At 36.4% G+C, this 18,456-nt stretch overlaps 1 protein-coding gene across 4 annotated transcripts in view; it reads right to left on the reverse strand.

Moving 5' to 3' along the window:
* Window positions 1-18,456, reverse strand: part of KLHL5 (kelch like family member 5) — a 61,325-nt gene that overhangs the window by 30,245 nt on the left and 12,624 nt on the right. Inside the window, exons 3-4 of one of the 4 annotated variants that reach the window (XM_082315441.1) lie at window positions 16,211-16,307; window positions 1,604-1,786 (exon numbers count right to left, since the gene is read on the reverse strand). In XM_082315441.1, the coding sequence (XP_082171567.1) occupies window positions 1,604-1,786; window positions 16,211-16,218 (191 nt within the window). In that variant the 5' untranslated portion in view covers window positions 16,219-16,307. Of the gene's footprint in view, window positions 1-1,603; window positions 1,790-16,210; window positions 16,308-18,456 lie in introns of all 4 variants that reach the window. The other 3 variants (XM_082315440.1, XM_082315443.1, XM_082315442.1) reach the window with 3 other exon arrangements.

The following is an 18,456-nucleotide window of genomic DNA, read 5'->3' on the forward strand; positions in this document are numbered from 1 at the left end:
GCATGTTGTTTTTCTGTTTATCTTGTTGCAAAAAAAAAAAAATCTGCCAGTCCTTACAAGATAATTGCAGCTGTCCTCTGCACCCTTTCTACACTTTTTAATTACTACATAAACCATACTCCAGAACTGTGTACTGCAAAGGTGCTACTGTGTACTGCAAAGGTGCTACCTTGGCCACATAAGGAAGTAAAATGATTTCCTTATTATAATCACAATTTTTCCTGTTCATAGCACTCCCAAGCTCTTTGACTTCTAAATTACTTCAGCGGGTGCAAATCCACTAGGGGTGTGTGCATTCCCTGTTTTCATCTGACTCACTCTTTCCACAGGGACAATGCAGTTTTTCAACTAATTTGAACAAACTGAAGATCAATCTTAAGCAACTCTGTAGCCACAGGGAAAGCCAAATCATCTTGCTCACCGTATTATCTCTCCAAAAAGGATTCGCCATCATCCACAGCTACGTGGCTAAAAGTGTTTACAAAGGAATTCACGTCAGGGGTTGGGTGGAGAGCAGGACCACCCATTTTAGCAGTAACTGCAGTAAGATTTGCTTAAATCAACTTGGAAAACTCAGGGATAGCCTTGACTGTTTAAAAATGAAGTTTCATAAAACAAAGTGTCTGAGAGCAATAGCAAGTTATGGTATAACTGCCTCCCTGCTCCTCAAGTCAGTTCCCATCCCCATGCTATCATTCCTTCAGTTGTGTCAGCACAACAGTGTGGATGATATCTGAATAAAAGCAGACATCTGGCTTTTTAAGAAAAACACCAAACACAAACCAGCAACCTCTTCCCATCTTCTTATTACTGTCACAGTATTAAGCTGTAGTTTCACTGTGGGGGTAGGAATGAGCAATGAAAAACAGGAATGCTGTAGGCTGCTATTTCTGTTGTAGACCTAATCTTATGAAACCACAGCTTAATTATACCTAGGTTCCTATTTGAACTATTAATACTGTGTATTAAATACTGTAATGTGCTTCAGTTATTCATACTTCTGTTTCACAATCTTTCGTATTTTCCTACCTTTTAAGTGGCATGCTATATGATCTGTTAATTACACAGATGACAGATCGGGTAATGTTTGATCTAATTTAGCCCTCTAACACTTACTGTCAGTGTTCAGTAGTCTACTATCAAAGGACTCTTCTTACTATGGGAGCAAAAAAACTTTATGCGGACAGAAGACTGTCCTTATTGCTAATTATGACTCCGACAACTTAGTTGTTAGTACAAAGAAAAAAAATCTAAGAAAAATTTTTTACATCGTTCTATGGCACAGAAACCACTATTACTTATAGTATTCTGAGGGTGCATTCGGGACTTCTGGGGTTTTTATTTTGTTATGCAAATATCTTACTATACGTTTGAAGACAAAAAGTAGAACATGAAAACATCACAATTATTTTTAATGCTGTATTGCACACAACAGACAGAAATTAACTTTTAGTTTCCAAATAAATGTTAAAAAACATAAGCATGTTTAAAGTATTCTGAGTTGTTCAGGATGTTCTGACCTTTTTTAAATAAAACACAGGACACACTTTGAAGGTGCATTTGTAAGTGAACATGAAGTTACTTCAAATTATAATAAACTTACCTGTGAGCTGGAATTCTACGATCACCAGCAACTAACACCACATCACATAGCTGTTTGTGCCTAAGATAATTCTCCATCTTTTTAAAAGTTTGTTCAGCATGGTTGAGAGCCTGAAAAAATTCATCTGAGGTGCAGGGCTCCATAGTCTGACAAGATGATAAGGTATGACTGCTGTTGGAGGTTCTGCTGAAGACAATAACAGAAATCTTAGTTCACATAATATTAAGGTGCAGTAATTCTATCTACAGATGATAAAATAAAAATCACACGTGATTTTAAAATTGATGTACATGATTTGTTCTAATATATATTCCCTTGCTATTTTATTTCCCTTCATATTCATACTTTCTTTCTTCCTCCAAACCTAATCTAAACCCTTGTGAAAAAGGTACAATCATTTAATGTTGTACTCTTCAACTAACAGACACACAAAGATCAGTCCGGTAATGGTATCTATAGCATCAGATGGTTAAAGAAGAACAGACATTAACCAAGACCCTGTAAACTGAAAAAGCAATGGAAGGATGCAATAAGGAATCAAACCTCTCCCTGGCCACGTATATTAAAGTCTTACTTCACACGTATGTTAAGAGTCTTGCTTTGCACTTAGCCTAAGGTGGCTAGAACAAAACTCAACATATACGGAGCTATTAAAAGAGTGTGGGCATGCAGGGGGAAAAAAAAAAAAAAATCAAGAAACACATCAATATACTACCACTCCTACTGCATGAAGCCTTATGTGTCTGAAATGAGATCTAGCACAGTAGAAGCCAACACAGGGGAAAAGCAAGGGTGGATGGGGAGAAAAATTATTCCTGTCCATACACATTGCAGCTGGGGAAAAAGGAACACAGAAAACGTAAAAGAAACGCATGGGCCTAGGATATAAAGGAGATGAATCCTAATTATGTACACTGAGGGAAGCACCTTTTCTTGCTCACAGTTCTTTCACTGACTACAATGCAGGCAACTTATAAAATACTCTGGATCTACCATAATATTTGGAAGAACATGGATTCACAAGATCTGCATCCAGACCCCTGCTTTCACAAAGATGTCATGAACTCAGGCAGCATGCTGAGGGCTAAATCTACCAAGAGACTTAGCTCAGTCCTTAGCCTATGATATTCATTTCAAGACAGAGCTCCTCAAAATCAAAGTCTAAATTTTCAGCAGAAAATGTTCCGTAAAGGGTTTTTATGTGTTTTTGTGTGTTTTTGGTTTTTTTTTTCCCCCATGTGCCCAGATAGCTAAAAAGGCCAAGCAATTTGGCATTTAATTCAAACCTTAATCTGTTAATGGATCAGAAATGAGATACCTGCCTATCTACTTCCCTTGGAGGACTTTATCTTAAATGTGCTCTCTGAAGCTGTGGTTAGCCATTTACTTAAGCTCTGTCAACTTCTCACCCCCTGTGAGCCACTTCTGCTCCACCACCGGCCCTCTGACAGGCTGGTACAAGTATTCTTTGTGGCCATTCTGGAAACTTTATCAAGGAACTCATAGATGTGAAAAATGCAACCATAAAAAAACATTACATAGGCAAAACTGGGTGGCATTCTCACAGTGAATGAGCAAGAAGTACTTGGGGAAAGCAACTCTTACACCAGCAACCCCGCCAAACAAAGAAGAAGTGGAAAGAACAGGGTGCTGGTAGACAAGAAAATGCTTAGGAAATTCTTGTTCCCTATCACAATTTATCACATCCTCAATTGTGATGACACGGGTTGGGTTTTTTTTTTGGTTGAACCATATTTTAACCCAGATTCCTCAAATTAACCCCATTAATAATGATAGAAAAACCCCCATGATATCAGGGATTTGATTTACATTACAACCTCACAAAGAGTTGTGTAGATAGAACTGGAGAAGCAACAAACTAGTATGGAGAATGAAAAAACTTTCTAAGCCAGCACTTTGCTGGACCACACCCTCACTAGAGCCATTGCCAGCCCCAAGACTGCACACGTGTACATTCTGCACAGAACGGAGTAGCACTCACCACTCGCGTTCAATAAGGAAAAATAATTGCAGTGGTGTCTGTTTTCCACTACCCACCATAAAGCACTTATTCAGGACACAACAGAGCCAAGCTTATTTCTTCCCCTCACCTGAAGAAGTTCAGCCCTATACCTGTCCTCTAGCCAGTAACTTACAAACCATTTTCCATAAGGAAGGAAAAGGAGAATGAAAGAAAGATTAAGCTCCAGTGGTCCATAAAGAGAACATGAAAGAGACAGTCTAATAGTTGAGGTACTTACAAAAAAGAAAAGATATAGCTCCAAGCGCTACTTATGCCTATTGCCCAATGACTGGTTATGAAAAATTAAAATCTCCCTACTTCCCCAAACTGTTTTACAAATCTCTTTCCCAGTTCAGTCTGCCCCAGCCCTGACAGCTTGGGAGAATACACAAGCAAGGAAAGAACAGAGGAAGGGAAGGTCCTGCTTTTCTCTCTCTGAGCAGTACTGAAATGCCTTCCAAAATTCTTGGCCTACATCCCTTCCACCTAGAGAGAGGAAACCTGGGCATCTTAACGCTGATCTGTGAATCCCATGCTCAGAGCAAACACCCAGCTGTGAGGAACTGGAGCTCTGGGTACCAAGGCGGCTCTGCTCCTTTTGGATTTGGCTCTCAACTCAAATTTATCCTTAAGTATAGTACGAATTCCCCCTCCTATAGGCTAGAGGTATTGCTACTTCTGCACACCTCACACATACTACTAAGAAAATCACATTAAAGACTGAGGCTGTCAGCGCACAAGATAAGTGTATCAAAGGACCCTTTCTGCATAGTCCTTTAAGATTTTTTAACACAGTAACACATTAATTGGAAATATTATTATGAGTATCTTAGAACGTTAGTCTGTAGGGTTTCCTTTTTCTATTCTTAAACTTCAATCACACTTTCCTTCGTCTTTCTTTTCTTTCCCTATTTATGTCAAAAAGATCCTATCTAGCACTGACCAATTTTCATTAAGTATGGTACAATTTCAGGATGATTGTAAAAATATAAGTTACTCTAAGGACAAGGTCTTTCCCATGCTAACTACACATTTTACTACCCTGGTGACAAATATTCATATACTAAAGATGCTAGCTTTCTTCAACTTCTCTGTCTAATAAAGAATTTATGTAAGAGTACGCCTTTTGAGATCAAAATCACGTATAAGCCATGCTGTAAAACCATTCATTTTTAAAGGATTTTATTTCTTGAAGTAGAGTGTTTGGAATAAGGAGCTCTGCCCAATGTAAGAGTTCACTGCATAGCAATGAAGCAATTAACTGGGCTAGTAAAGTGGTGATAAATGAGTTTCAAGAGTAAAAGCATATATGATAATGACAACTGGAGAGCTGAATTCACACCTCTCCTTCTGCTGTTGTTTCAGGCTTCATTGTTGTAGCTTAAACAAAGCCACAGCACAGTTTTCAACATAAAAACAAACCAAACCGTAAAATATACAAGCCTTCCTTCCTCCAACTTTTACTAAACTCCCTCTCTCTGAAGAGAGGCATCAGTGGTTTTCAGATTTTACAGGGGAGAAGCACAACCTGTTCCTATTAACAGGATTTTTTATTTTAATTATTTTAAAGTATTGAGATTCATTTTAAAGGAGGAGTTGCAATGGTTATTTTATAGCAATCAATCACACATATTAGTTAATAACCTATAAATTCCAGTAAGTATTAACCTTGGCTATAACAGAGGCTGCAAAACTTCTTTCAAGAATTTTATTTTATGCATTTTAAATTTTTTTTAGGAAGGCATCTTTTAGGTTAAATGTCTCCAAGTTTGTCTTTGAAATAAAAATGAAGCAATAAAGACTTAATTATGACTAAGAAAAAAATAAAATACACATTTCAAACTATTCATTTTGGAACAGAGATAGAGGAACAGAAGTTGAAATTTAAATTTTTTTTTTTTCTGAAAAATTGTGTAAAATTCTGCCTGAAAAAAGTAATCTCTGAAAATTATGTGTAAATTCACTTTTATTTAAAACTGTTCTATTGTCACCATCAGTTCACCTAATTTAGCTGTAACCTCATCTGTACTTCTAAAAAAAGGTCAACTTCTCCACGAGATAATATGAAATCCTATGAATCTGCAAAAATGTAGTTTTACTGCAAGGTAAGAGTGACATGGTTAGATCAAGGGTACACAGTACAGACACTGACCTTATATGTAAGTACGACCTTGTCTCTTCTCACCTTTTGCAGCAAGTAACAGCTTATTTCCTTGCATTAAAAAGTCACATTTCTTTTGACAGAAGCAATGTGTTGGAAGGGCAGCTGGTTACGAGAGCCTTGACTGGACAAAGGAGTCAGGCAGCATTACAACAGGGTTTCTATCTCCAAAATCTTAATGGAGAAAATATCCCAAATATACTGCTACTATGTCTACTCAACTGACCGGTTTACAGGATCAACAAATGAAGTCTGTTTTTCAAAAGATTTCTAGGCTCTGTCTCCTTTTCCCACTCCATCTACCACCACAAGTCTAGCTCTTCTCCTTTCCCCTCAATTCCTTAAGGCATTGCCTCACTAGGCAAGAGACAGCAAATGATGTGACGAACGGGAAGCTGTGCTGCGCAGCCAGCTTTGCAGCAGATGAATTCGGCCCTTTTTCAGTGAAGGCAATAAGCTGAGTTTCTCTCCATTAACTAGCTGCCATTTGCGAGGAGTGACGTTATCTTTGAGACTTCTGCCTACCCTCACATTAAGATGAAAACAGCCCATGGGTTTTAAAGCTACCAGGGAAATGGCAGAGGTGATGCAGAACACAACTGCATAAACTTGGTCCCTTTAGGAAACCAAACGAAAAGCAAATGCTCCATCTACAACTACTGAAATTTGCAGGCAGCACTATACACCAGCCCAAATGGCTTTCATAGATAGATACACCGAAAACTGCAAAACGGGAACTGGAGCAAGAATAACCTGTGCATAGAATTGCCTTAAATTCTGTTTTATGTATGTTTCTCTAAAACAAACTGGGTGTAGATGAAAGCATTAGAAGTAGTAAACGCTGGCAAAACCACAGAGATGGAAAAAAATTATGTTTTTCTCCTCACTACTATGTTTCCAGTGAACACCACTTTGTTTCCAGAAAATGACGTAACCAACATCAATTTGAATTCATGCATAAAGAATATTACCTTTATAAATATGACATGTAAATAAACAGAAAAATCAGCAAACCAATATAGACATCTTAACATACACAGGTATTTTTAAAAAGTATCATGACATTTCAAAGAAGAAAAATAGTAAAAATATTAGTTTTATTCACACCTCAAAACGGATCAAAATAAAGTTCAAAATAATAAGAGAGGTTTAGAGATAAGTGATGAAAATGATTAAGTATATGTAGGAAAATGGGTGCAACTGCTTTGTGTTTAGAGACAATAAAAGGAAGAAAAATAATGCATAGTACCTCTGACTATAAATTACATGCTCCTGTTTACATTCTTGTAATGCAAACCCAAGAATAATGTCTATGAAATCAAAAGCCAATGTCTGACTGATCAAAGCAGAACTCTGCGATCATAAATGAAGCGTATGGAACTTACTCTAGTGAATTACCAATAAACTGTAAGTTTCACTACTGTTCAAAACCAGCGAAAGCATTTATTCTCTTACTAGAACATACAAATCACCAATAGCTGGACTTCCTAACTGAAAAAAAGAAAAAAGTCCTATGCAGCCAAAAGATAAGCTAATTGTCTACTTTGAGACAGGATAATGCATAAAAAACCCATGATCTCAAGGTTTGTTGGTTTTTTTTTGTAATAATATAATTAGAAGATCTGTTGCAATTTCAAGTTATCTTTAGGCTAAGGTAGTCAATTGTTTAGGTCACACACATTAGAGAACATGGAGTATGTCTCCTCTTGGACAAATTAGGATACATAGATACATCTTTGGCATTTTTAAACAAATCTTAATTTTGCAACTTTCTTGCTGCATTAAGATGGCTTCCTGCATTGCAATTTTTACATACAATGTTTCAAAAGTTTTAAAAATATTTTTTCAACAATTTGGTTGTTTACACTGCTGTCTTCAAGCTAACTGACATTTTATTGCAGAGACCAGAACACAACTTACTAAAATAATAATATGCCAGCTTTTCTGCCAGCTTCCATGATTTTATATTATACTTTGTAAGGAATGAAATATTTCCTTCTTCAAAGCTAGTAAGACAATAACAGCTGCAGAGAATGAAGTTTGTTGAAAAGAAGGATGCTGAAAGGGTTCTTGGAAAAGGCAAACAATAGTAAAAATCAGGATACTCTTCCAAAGGCTGGGAAGAGCATAAATAAGAGGAAGCCATAGACGATAACAACGAAGACGGCTAAAAATCCATAGTGTATCACAATTCAAGATAAGAAAAGACAATGGAAAGAGGACAAAAGCGAAGTGAAGACATGGAAGAGCACAGTAAGGCTATACATGCATGTGAATTTGAAGGCTAGTGATTTACTTTATGCTAGAGAAAAGAATTATAGCAATAGCCAGAACTACAATCTTGCAATCAAAAGGCACAGGTTCAAGCAAACACAAATTTATCTGCATTAACCTTAATCTAACTGGCATGAATAACAACAGACAGGAGAAGCTGGAGCACAGACTCCAGTGTTATCTATGTCAGTCCAACAAAGACATGTATACACTGCCTGCTAAGCCAATACTACTGCATCTTTACTTGTTTCTAATTTTACTAAGAAATAATGTAGGCATGTTTCATCGCACTGATGTTTCCTGTCTTACTTCTAAGAGATGCCTTGGATTTAGTGCAATGAATTCATATACCCAGACAAATGTCACCAGTAACACGCATTCTGTCTGGAAAACAGCTAGTTAGACTACCTCATGATACATCTACCTTGCAGTGTGATCGAGAAGTGCAGTAGTAAAAAAAAAAACATACCTGACCGAGCTTTAATATAGCCAAAGCATATGACAATCACTGCAAAAATATTATCGTCTTGCATGGAAGCCCGTTCCATCCAAATAAATACCTGGAATCCCCTGTGGCTTTGTGAAGTTCATGCCGAAGCCTCTTGTTATCATCATTACAAGGTCTACTGTTCAAGTTTACTAGATTAAATCTACCTCATACATGCTATATAATTGTGCTGTACTAACTCTTTTCAATGTGCATAGACATAACCCAAGTGAAGATGTAATACGCACAGAGGAAAATGAAAGAATTTTAGCAGTAGCATGGAAGAAACGAAACAAGAAGGCTAGAGATTCTCCCCTGTAAAACAACTTGTCTTTCAATAACAAAGTTTCTTGTCTAATTCATGTATATATCTAGCAAAAAATGCTCTTTTAATAGTTTTTCAGTTAATTTCAAGTATCATACTACTATCACGCCACAATTAGGGAATCTATCAACTGTCCTTATTTGACAATTTGCATGATTTTGTGATACGAGATATACACAAACACACAGCACAACCGGGGGTCCTAAAGAACTTACAGCCTCAAAGGTCAGTAAGACTGAGGTGAAAGAAAAGAAATATCAAAGGTTTCTATAGACTGAAAACCGCTGGCGGGGGGCAGACTTAGATTGGAAGTTACAACGTACTAACTCCAAGACTGTTCATACAGAGCAATACTGCAGAGCAGCTACCACCCAGTACATTCAGACCTTGTCTTAAAAATCAGTTACAGACATCTTACTAAACTGTTCAAGGTTAGGACACAACTGATGAATTCTGAAATATTGCTTGTATTTAATGTTCAAATATAAATATACATTTTATATTATATTTGAATACATTTCCATACTTAAATCTACAGTAAAGTAATTCCAATATTTTAATGTATGCCTGGGTGAAATAAACCGAATACAATACTCTGCATATTACGTATGCTCTAGGTATTTTTAGCTCGATATCCACTGTGCCTTCAAGGTCTGTGGACTGCTGCTAAGGCACCCAGAAAAAGTTAAGAAAAAGAAATCTATTGCTAATCGGCTTAAATTTGCTATACAAGAGTCTGCACAGCTGTTGGAAAATTTTAAAAAGTGTACAAATCCAAAATCATGACCATCAGCTCAGGAATGCAGGAGAGTTAACAAACAGCAGCAATAGAGGAAATCTAGGAGATGAAAACCAGCAAAAGAATTCAAACCTCACTGGCACAGTAAACAATCATTCAAGCTAGTGCTGGTTACAAACAACACATCGAAGTATGATGTGAACAGCATTACAGCCACTCTGATCCCTGAACCCGGATGATCTGTTTGCATCTCAGATGCAGCCTGTGTCAAAGATCTGATACTAAACTTGGAATTTGCTTATCCCTTATGCCACCAAGCTCTATACTAGGAACAAATGAATTCTGCCGCGGCTCTCCTCTAAATGAATCACGTAATGATCTAAAGCTTTCATAATGACAAAGACCTGATCTAAATGCTTTTCTACCTGTGCTATAGGACATGGAAAAGAGGAAGGATGATTGATACACACAAAGCAGTGGAGTTGCCTCTGCCACTTCATGCTTTTAGGGCTTGTAACTGGGCAATAAGTTACAGAGGAGCAAAGAAATAAGGTAACTCCATAGCTTCTACAAAAAGCATATAAAAAAAGGATTTTTTCATACACATAATTTGTTTGTAATGGAGGTAACAGGGTTTTCATATGGGGAAAAAAGCCCTTTGAAAACTACGTAGACGAAAGCGTTGGGTATTTTTTTTCCTCAAGTCAATAGATAAGAAGCTATATGTTAGACTAATAAAAAAACCCAACCATTTAATTAAGTTCTTGACATCAGAAAAATTCCAGCTGTTTGGCAGACTTATGTAGTCTGCCCAACAGCTTATACATTCTTAACAAAGGGAGTGAACAAAACATGGTTTAAGTACAGTCTCCCCATTGGACTGGAGATACAGATAGCAATACAAAGCAAGTTCTTACATTACCATTAGTTACATATTAAATTGTACCAACACTGAACTCAAAATTTATCTAAAATATTTATTTTAAAGCATGAAAGTAAAACACTAGCACGAATTACAAGACAATAAAGGAATTACAAATAATTCTAGATGCTATAGATGATTAAGCACATAATTAAAAAGATACTTCAAATTTACTAAGTTCAAATCCTACATGCACTTCCTGTGGCATACAACGCTGCCTGGAGAAAAAAAAAAAAACAAAAAACAAAAAAACACCACCACCAACAACAAAAAAACCCCACACAAAACCAAAAACCCCCAATGCTACACAGACTTCCCACACCCCCTAAATAACTATCTGCAGTTCTCCAAAGTAACAAATTAGTTTTGTCATATGTAAATTCTCCACCTACAATTAAGAACAATTTTGTAATAATTTCAATCTACACATTTATCTCTTAAAATTACATGCTTTTTCTACACTGATTGCCTTGCCATGGTGAGAATATCCTATGTGGGGTAATGCTGTACGTTTAAATTTCACATCACAAGTAGACGTTGCTGAAATGGAAAGTGATGTTACACCTGTATCATATGTATTATCCAGTGACACAGGTTTTTAAAAATCCATACCTGAATATCACTTAAAATAGGACCTCTTCAGAGATGTGTTATTTATAGCTATATAATTGTTGCAGCACCATATGAAGCATCAGTATGCAGGATTTCCTTTCCCTGTAATTCTAGTACTTTTGCCATTCAGTGATAAAAGCAAATACGCTGTGTTGACTCCTCAGCATTTTTACCCTCCCTCCTGTCCTTGAATCTTTAGAGGTTATATAACCATAAACAGTTAGTGCTTATATTATGGACTACTTTGCCCTTGCACTAAATTAATTCTTCTCCTAGGGAACGCAAACCACCAAAACTGCTATAACTAGATTGATCTGCCTTCAACAGGCTTATTAAACAGTGTACCCTTTTAAATAGCCACACTTTCTGAAATGCCGTATCATCGCAAAGTTATCTCAAAAGCGAGAAAGCAAACATCATAAAATTTACTTGAAATTAAGCTATTAAGCTTAATAATAGCTAATAAGCTTAATAATAGCTAATAAGCTTAATAATAGCTAATAATAGCTAATAAGCTATTATGCACTATGTGCACTATGAAACAGGAAGACTACTTTTAGTGAAGAATGGCTCACGCAGTAAAAGGAAATAAAAGAATTAAACTGATACTTGACAAGAAAGATTATTAACTTGTCTAACTTACAACAACTGGTAAACACCTTTCACTTAATAACAAATTTTACAGTTTCATCTTTAGTAATGATATGTAAGAGAAGAACACCAAAACATCTTTATAGACACAATAAAACCATTTTTTTTCTTTTTAAGCTAGATACACAGTTTAAGACACCTGGACGGATAACCGCAGTCACTATAAAGCACAAATTGATAGGCTTTCAATAGATTAAATATTTTTTTTTCCCTTCAAGTAGCATATGCACAAGGAAAAAAAAAAAAAAAAATCTTTGTTTTATAGTCTAAGTATTTTTTACAGTTTCATCTCCCTCATTTATAGAAACATGTGGAAACATCAGATAAGAGTCACAAGAAGCTTACATTTTCATAGTTTTCTCCTAACTGGCATGGGACTAATTCTCAGCATAACTAAACAATCAGTGTCACTTCAAAATAATTTAGAAAGCATCCTGTAACATTACCATGTAACAGACAGTACCATGTTCACAGCAGCATGTACTTGGTATACTATTTAAAACACAAGTGCATCCACGTTTGCACTTTATTTATCCACACTGACTAAAGTTGTCTTTTAAAACGGTCCTAGTAAACACACAGAACCCTGATATTAAATCATCTTCTGTTTCTGATGCTCAGCAGCTGCTAGGTTTCTGAAGCATTTTCATCAAGAATAAAGGCTAGCCTATATATGCATATTATCTGTAAACATGAAATGAAAACACATTTCTCACAATAGGAAAGTAATAATTAACCTGCACGAACTGCTGTCCGATTCATTTTCTTCTTCACTTGCTCTATCATCTGTTTCTCGTCTGTCAAGCCAACGTGCACCTCCACAGTCTTCTGCTGAGAATTCAAATGTAGGGATTTCTGAGGTGGATGCCATTGGCCAAGCAGGTGAATTCTGGAGATCCTGTTGGCTGGACCTCCTGTAACCAACTGATGTTAAAGGTAGGCTACCCGAATCTAAAAACTTTGTGCCACCAGTTGTTACATTTTGTCCTCTATTCCAGAAGTCTCCCTGGTGGTTTTCAATTGCAGAGTTAGGGGCTGACGCCTGATGACCAAACCACCTCCATCTGATTTTTAAAATCTGCTTCACGTCAAACTCTTTACGAGAACCAGACATCCTTAGTGAAAGCCAGTGATCGTCTAGGCAACAGGGTAAGAAGCAGCACACATAAAAGAAGATTTGTGCACCCAACCAAGACAAGAGAAACACATGCTCTGCCTGTCTGTGGCAAGCAGATTTTCTACTGAAGGAGGGGAGAAAGCATTGCATTCACATAAAAAAGGCTTCTTAGCGGTATGTCATTTGAATATAAACAAAAGGCAATAGACGGTGAAAATCCTGAGATAAAAAGAGGAGGTGAAACAATCACCTCAATCAGGAAAAATGCTAATCAGTTTACCCTAAAAGCTCCAAGGCTGTTTCTGTTGCTCTCCTCTGACCATTAGCTTTCAAAACCACCAAACAGTATTCATTAAAGCCCTTTCAAGAGCTGAATACCACCCCCTTTTCTTAAACCACAAATGACAGAGAACGTAATTCTTGTACTGCATCTTAGAATCTCTGCTTCTTATTCTGTTAACTCTTGCTATCTTGCTACTACAGAGGGGAAAAAACCTGCAAAAAGCAAATTAAATTCTTCCTGCACTGCTTTAGCAGAATAGATTTACAGAAAAGACTTAAAACAAATCCAAAGAGCGCTGATTATGCTGGGGAGAAACTGAACTGTAAATAATTCTTTTTCCATTACGGGACATCCAGTAACTTAAAAAGGACAAGAACAGCCTGGAAGGCTCAAGGGACTAGTACTGGGGTATAGAGCCTTTCATCTTGATGTGCTTTGATTCAAATCTAGGTCTGCAGTAACTGAAAATTTCTATCTGAAATGAGCTAATGGTTTCCATTCACTTACACATCACTAAAAGCAAAAGCAAGAAAAAGCTAACTGGTCACTATCCAAGACACCAGAAACACGCCCTGCAAAATAGACAACAAAAGATGACTTCTCAAAAGGCTTCTTTCTAATGATATACAATCAGCTGTTCCAGATCAGGTTGAAAGCATTGTGATGGGAACAGTGAAAGAGAGATGCATACTTTTGAGACAGAATTCCCTCTATATAGGTAATTTACGTAGTGTATTAAAATATCCAATGAAAGTTTTTACTTCAATGAGGAAGAGAAAGCCAAAAGGACAAAATACACAATGACCAATTTACATTTCCTATGAAAAACAGCCTATTTCCTCTATGACATACGGAGCTAGTCAGGTGTAAAATGCTGACAGTCATTCCAATCACATGCAAATAGTAATAATAATTTTAGAACAACAAAGAGGCACTGGATTTTATCAGTCCTTGATAAACAGATCTATGTTTTTAATCTTCACAGTTCAGTTAGTCTGTTCAACCTTCCAAGATACATATGCAACCAATTTATAAGTAGTGCTTCTTTTCTACCTACAGTTTTCATCAAAAGTGAAAGTCATTATCTCTCAGATGAACCTTATGAGTTACAAAATATGTGATCTTGTAATTAGGGTACCTGCAGTGCTCTTTAAAACAGGTTAGATGCAGAGTCCATATAAAAACTTAAACAGTGCCCAATTTTACCACCCAAACAACAAACACTCCGTTTCATACTCAATGCCAGGAGTCAATCATGCTATTTTCTTGGGAACCACAGTGCTGAAAGGGCTAGTTTTAACCTGGAAAGCTCACCCATCATTGCTCAGAACACAGATATTTATGAAAGTGCTTCTCACAAATGCTAGCAAAGATTATTTCTATAGAAACAGCATTCCAGCTGTTCTCTGCAAAGAGATGCTGCATTTCAGAATGTATACCTTGTCAGCATCCTGGCCTACCAGAAGCTATATACCAAGGCCTTTGCAGCATGTCCAGAAAACAGTTGAAGATACTTGGAAGATGAGATGATTAAGTAGGTAAATATACAAAGTTGTTACCATCTTTGCTGGGGATTTCATTTAAACACAGACAAACATAGAATCATTTAAGATAGATAATGGTTTAATATCTCAGCATAAAAATTATATGGATATTTAGCCAAATGATATGACATGCAGACCCTGCTCATCTTGTACACATACAACTAATTGTAAAAGCTTAACTGCAATGTTCAAACACCATCATTTGTGTAACTGCAAGTTGGGCGAAACTACAGTACAGCTGAAGTAATAACAAAATGGCATCTTTTTATTTATCTGCTCCTTATGTTTTGTGTTGGTGTCAGGTGTTCATCAAGGGTGGAGAAGCAGGACAAGCAATTGGTGTATTTGTTAACATTCACGACAGCAGTAGTATTTTAATTATCCATTTAACTGAAAAGTAAGCTTTGAATACCTTTATTTTTGCTGGTATGGTAAATCCATTATACATAAGGAATAACCTGGATTCTCTTTCTTGTATAACAGACTCATTTAAAATTCAAACTGTCCCAGTACAAGTCTACTAAGACAATGGCAGATTTGCTGATTTGGTGCCTTTTCAGCACTTTCTCATGACTTACTGGGAAATACAGCCTACTTACTGCTTTTCTTTGGATGTGAAGCTATAGGCTCAAAGATTAGAAAACAAAACGTGCTGTAGTTTTAAGAGACCAAAACACAGAACTGGTTTCAAACTCAGTCCTCTATACAATCTCCCAAATTACAGTTCTAAGAGAGACTGCATAACTATCTAAAATATTTCTCTGTTTTATATAAATTAGATACAAGTTTGTATTACAAATTACAAGATGAGACAAGTGCCACTTAATTCTTCCATTTAAATTGACAACATTGCTCAGAAATAATTGAGGGCCTCTTCTTGTTCTGGACAATCTTTATTTATTACTATGAATAATGTGATAGCTTTTATCAGGTCCCCTGCTGGGAGTTAATAGACTTTTGAGGAGATCTCAAATGAGGAACTGTTAGGACTTCCACTTACTAGGACCACCCAAACCTCATCTTTGACATCCTGTCTGGTGACTGGTGCTCACAAATGCAAATGCCCACCCCTAGTCTATGGCCTCCCATCATATGTCCTTCTAATGCACTAACACATTTTTGAGAAACCTGCTGAAAAGGTAAGCCGAACGGTACCATCTTAGTCAAACACAGTATATACAGACTTTGCAAGGATTCTGAAATATTTTTTCATTTACTAAGGCAAAAGTTTTTGTTTAATGAAAAAACAAGACTGCTTATACCCATTTTTTTCTGACATTTGTCACTGTCGCAGCTGAATAACCATTTTCTATTTTGTGGTGAATCATAACATTTTAAATACAGGTACACTGTCCTCTTTGGGAACATAATTCTGCTTACGTTAACAAGGTTGTGCAAGCTTAGTGTGAAGACAATTTTAAGAACTCTGATTTTGACTAATCAGACTGAGATTCCTAAGAGTGGAGTACCTGAGCATTTAAGTACATAACTTCTCTCATATGAGCAGCTCCACAAAGTAACAAATTCCTGCAGTTAGCAGTGGGGGACAGTTTCCCAGATTCTGCCCTGTGAACAAAAGGAAAACATTTAAATGCATACCGTGTTAAATCTGCCATTGTGCAAATAGGTAACACCAAGAACACAGCATGACAGCTCTTTTCAAGATCTTCAGAACAGTTTATCTCCACAGAGATATAATTTTTTTTTTACTAGCCAAAAACTTTACGATACTGACATTCTTTGATATTATATATGTTTATTCATACAAGTGTTAAAGGAAGATTGCAATCCAGCATAACTAGTTAAAATTTAGACATTTTTACTTCTAAGATACTTCTACTGTATATTTTGAGGGAAGATGCACTCTAAATATTATGAAGTACCTCACTGGGAAATATGGAAAAATGATTACTTAATTAATCAGGTCTAAGAGCTTTTATTCGTTGTAACTTTTCCTTTTTCACTAGGAAGTCAGGTAAATTTTCAAATAAACAAATGTGTTCATAGAATACTTTTTTGAGGCACTTTTAAGATTTGAATCTCAACGCTACTTTTCATGGTAACATTTTTCCTGTCACTGGTATGTTTTGGCTTCAAAAAACTACCACCACTCAACTTCAGGGCAACTCAGGTATAATATTTTCAAGGTATGTAGTCTATCAAATAGATTAAAAATTATTCATTTTTAAATTGAAGATCTAGGGGCATAAAGGCTCAGCTAGTCCTTAGAAGATATTAATGATCCTTTTAAGTGCCAATTGAGAATGCAAATGTCAAAATAATTAGACAGTCTTTGTTTTGACTGCAAGAGCTGTTTCTCTCTTGAAAAAATACTACTTAACAAAAGCATTAAATATAAAAAGATATATTTTAGACATAACTAGACTCATTAAGATGTGATAAAGAAATACATTATTGCCAATGTTTAGCGATCCCAGATATGTATTCTAAAGCATCAGAAAGGTTCACTGACCGTAAGGTGTTCATCAATTAATCAAATGCATACTTACAGCATTAAAAGGCATTCAAAATTTAACACTTTTAAAAAGGGATTTTTAAACTTTAAAATATTAATTTGAGCCATTAAAATAACTGTTCAAACAAAACGGCTACAGACAAACCCCAAACTGCAATTCTGCTTATAAGTATGCTTATGTTAAATAAATATAAACCAACAGTCACTTCCTATCCCAAATTTTTTTATAAGTGCAAATACTTCTGGTTCATGGTTATGTGAAAAGTCCCTTACAGCAGCAACAGCATAGTTCATCCAGGGGAAAAAGAGGAAAACACCCTACCCTTACTGACTGTATGTACTTAAATTCATTGTTCTGACTGGCAGAAATGAGCTGCAGCCAAATTATTGGCACTACATAGCAACTTTCTGCCACTTTGCATTGCATATTTCCCTTGAGAGGTGCAAGCCATATGTTTAGAAACACTGACTTTAGAGCACTCAGCTTAACAGTAGCATGAAAAGACCTGTATAGAGCAACAGCCTGGTTTGCTGCTTATTTTATTCAGATGGGGGGGCAGGGAGGGCAGAGAAAGGGATAGAGATTTCCATATGTAATAGAAGACTACACTATCAGATCCTAGATTTTTTTAGCTCAAGCATCATACTGGCTCACACAGAACAATAGTTGTGATCCAAGACGTTTACATTTCTTTAACATTAAAACATTAACATTGATTTCTGTCAGTCCAAGTAATACCCAAACATTATCAGGAACTGCACCATCTCCACGTAAAACTGTAATGCAGAGCTATTCCTGAGTAACAACGCAGTAAGTCACCTGAAGCATATTCACCCTCAAAAAGTTTGCACTCTGAGTCCATCAGGTCAGCTGTGGTTTTTCAGCTAAAACTCATTTATAACATAGAATAGACACACTGTGAAAGGCCAGTCCCCCAAACCACATAACCAGTTTTCTGTACCAAAAGGCTCAAGTAGCCACACAGAGATTAAGACAAGCAAAATATTCCCAGTTCATACACTCCAGGAATACTGGTACTGTGGATTCTAATGAAAACAAGGTAAAGTCACCAATTTAGAGACGGTAATACTCCAGGACAAATCACCTCCTCTAGAAATGTTACTGTTAAGGAAGAGTGGTAACAAAAACACTGTTCTGCAGCTATTTAAAGAAGTCCGGCCAAAAGTAAAGCCATTCTTTAGAACCAGTTCAGGAAGGTATTGCCTAGTAAAGCTACA

This window comes from Platalea leucorodia, assembly GCF_965183815.1.
Source record: "Platalea leucorodia genome assembly, chromosome: 6".
In the NCBI taxonomy this organism is placed as follows: domain Eukaryota; kingdom Metazoa; phylum Chordata; class Aves; order Pelecaniformes; family Threskiornithidae; genus Platalea; species Platalea leucorodia.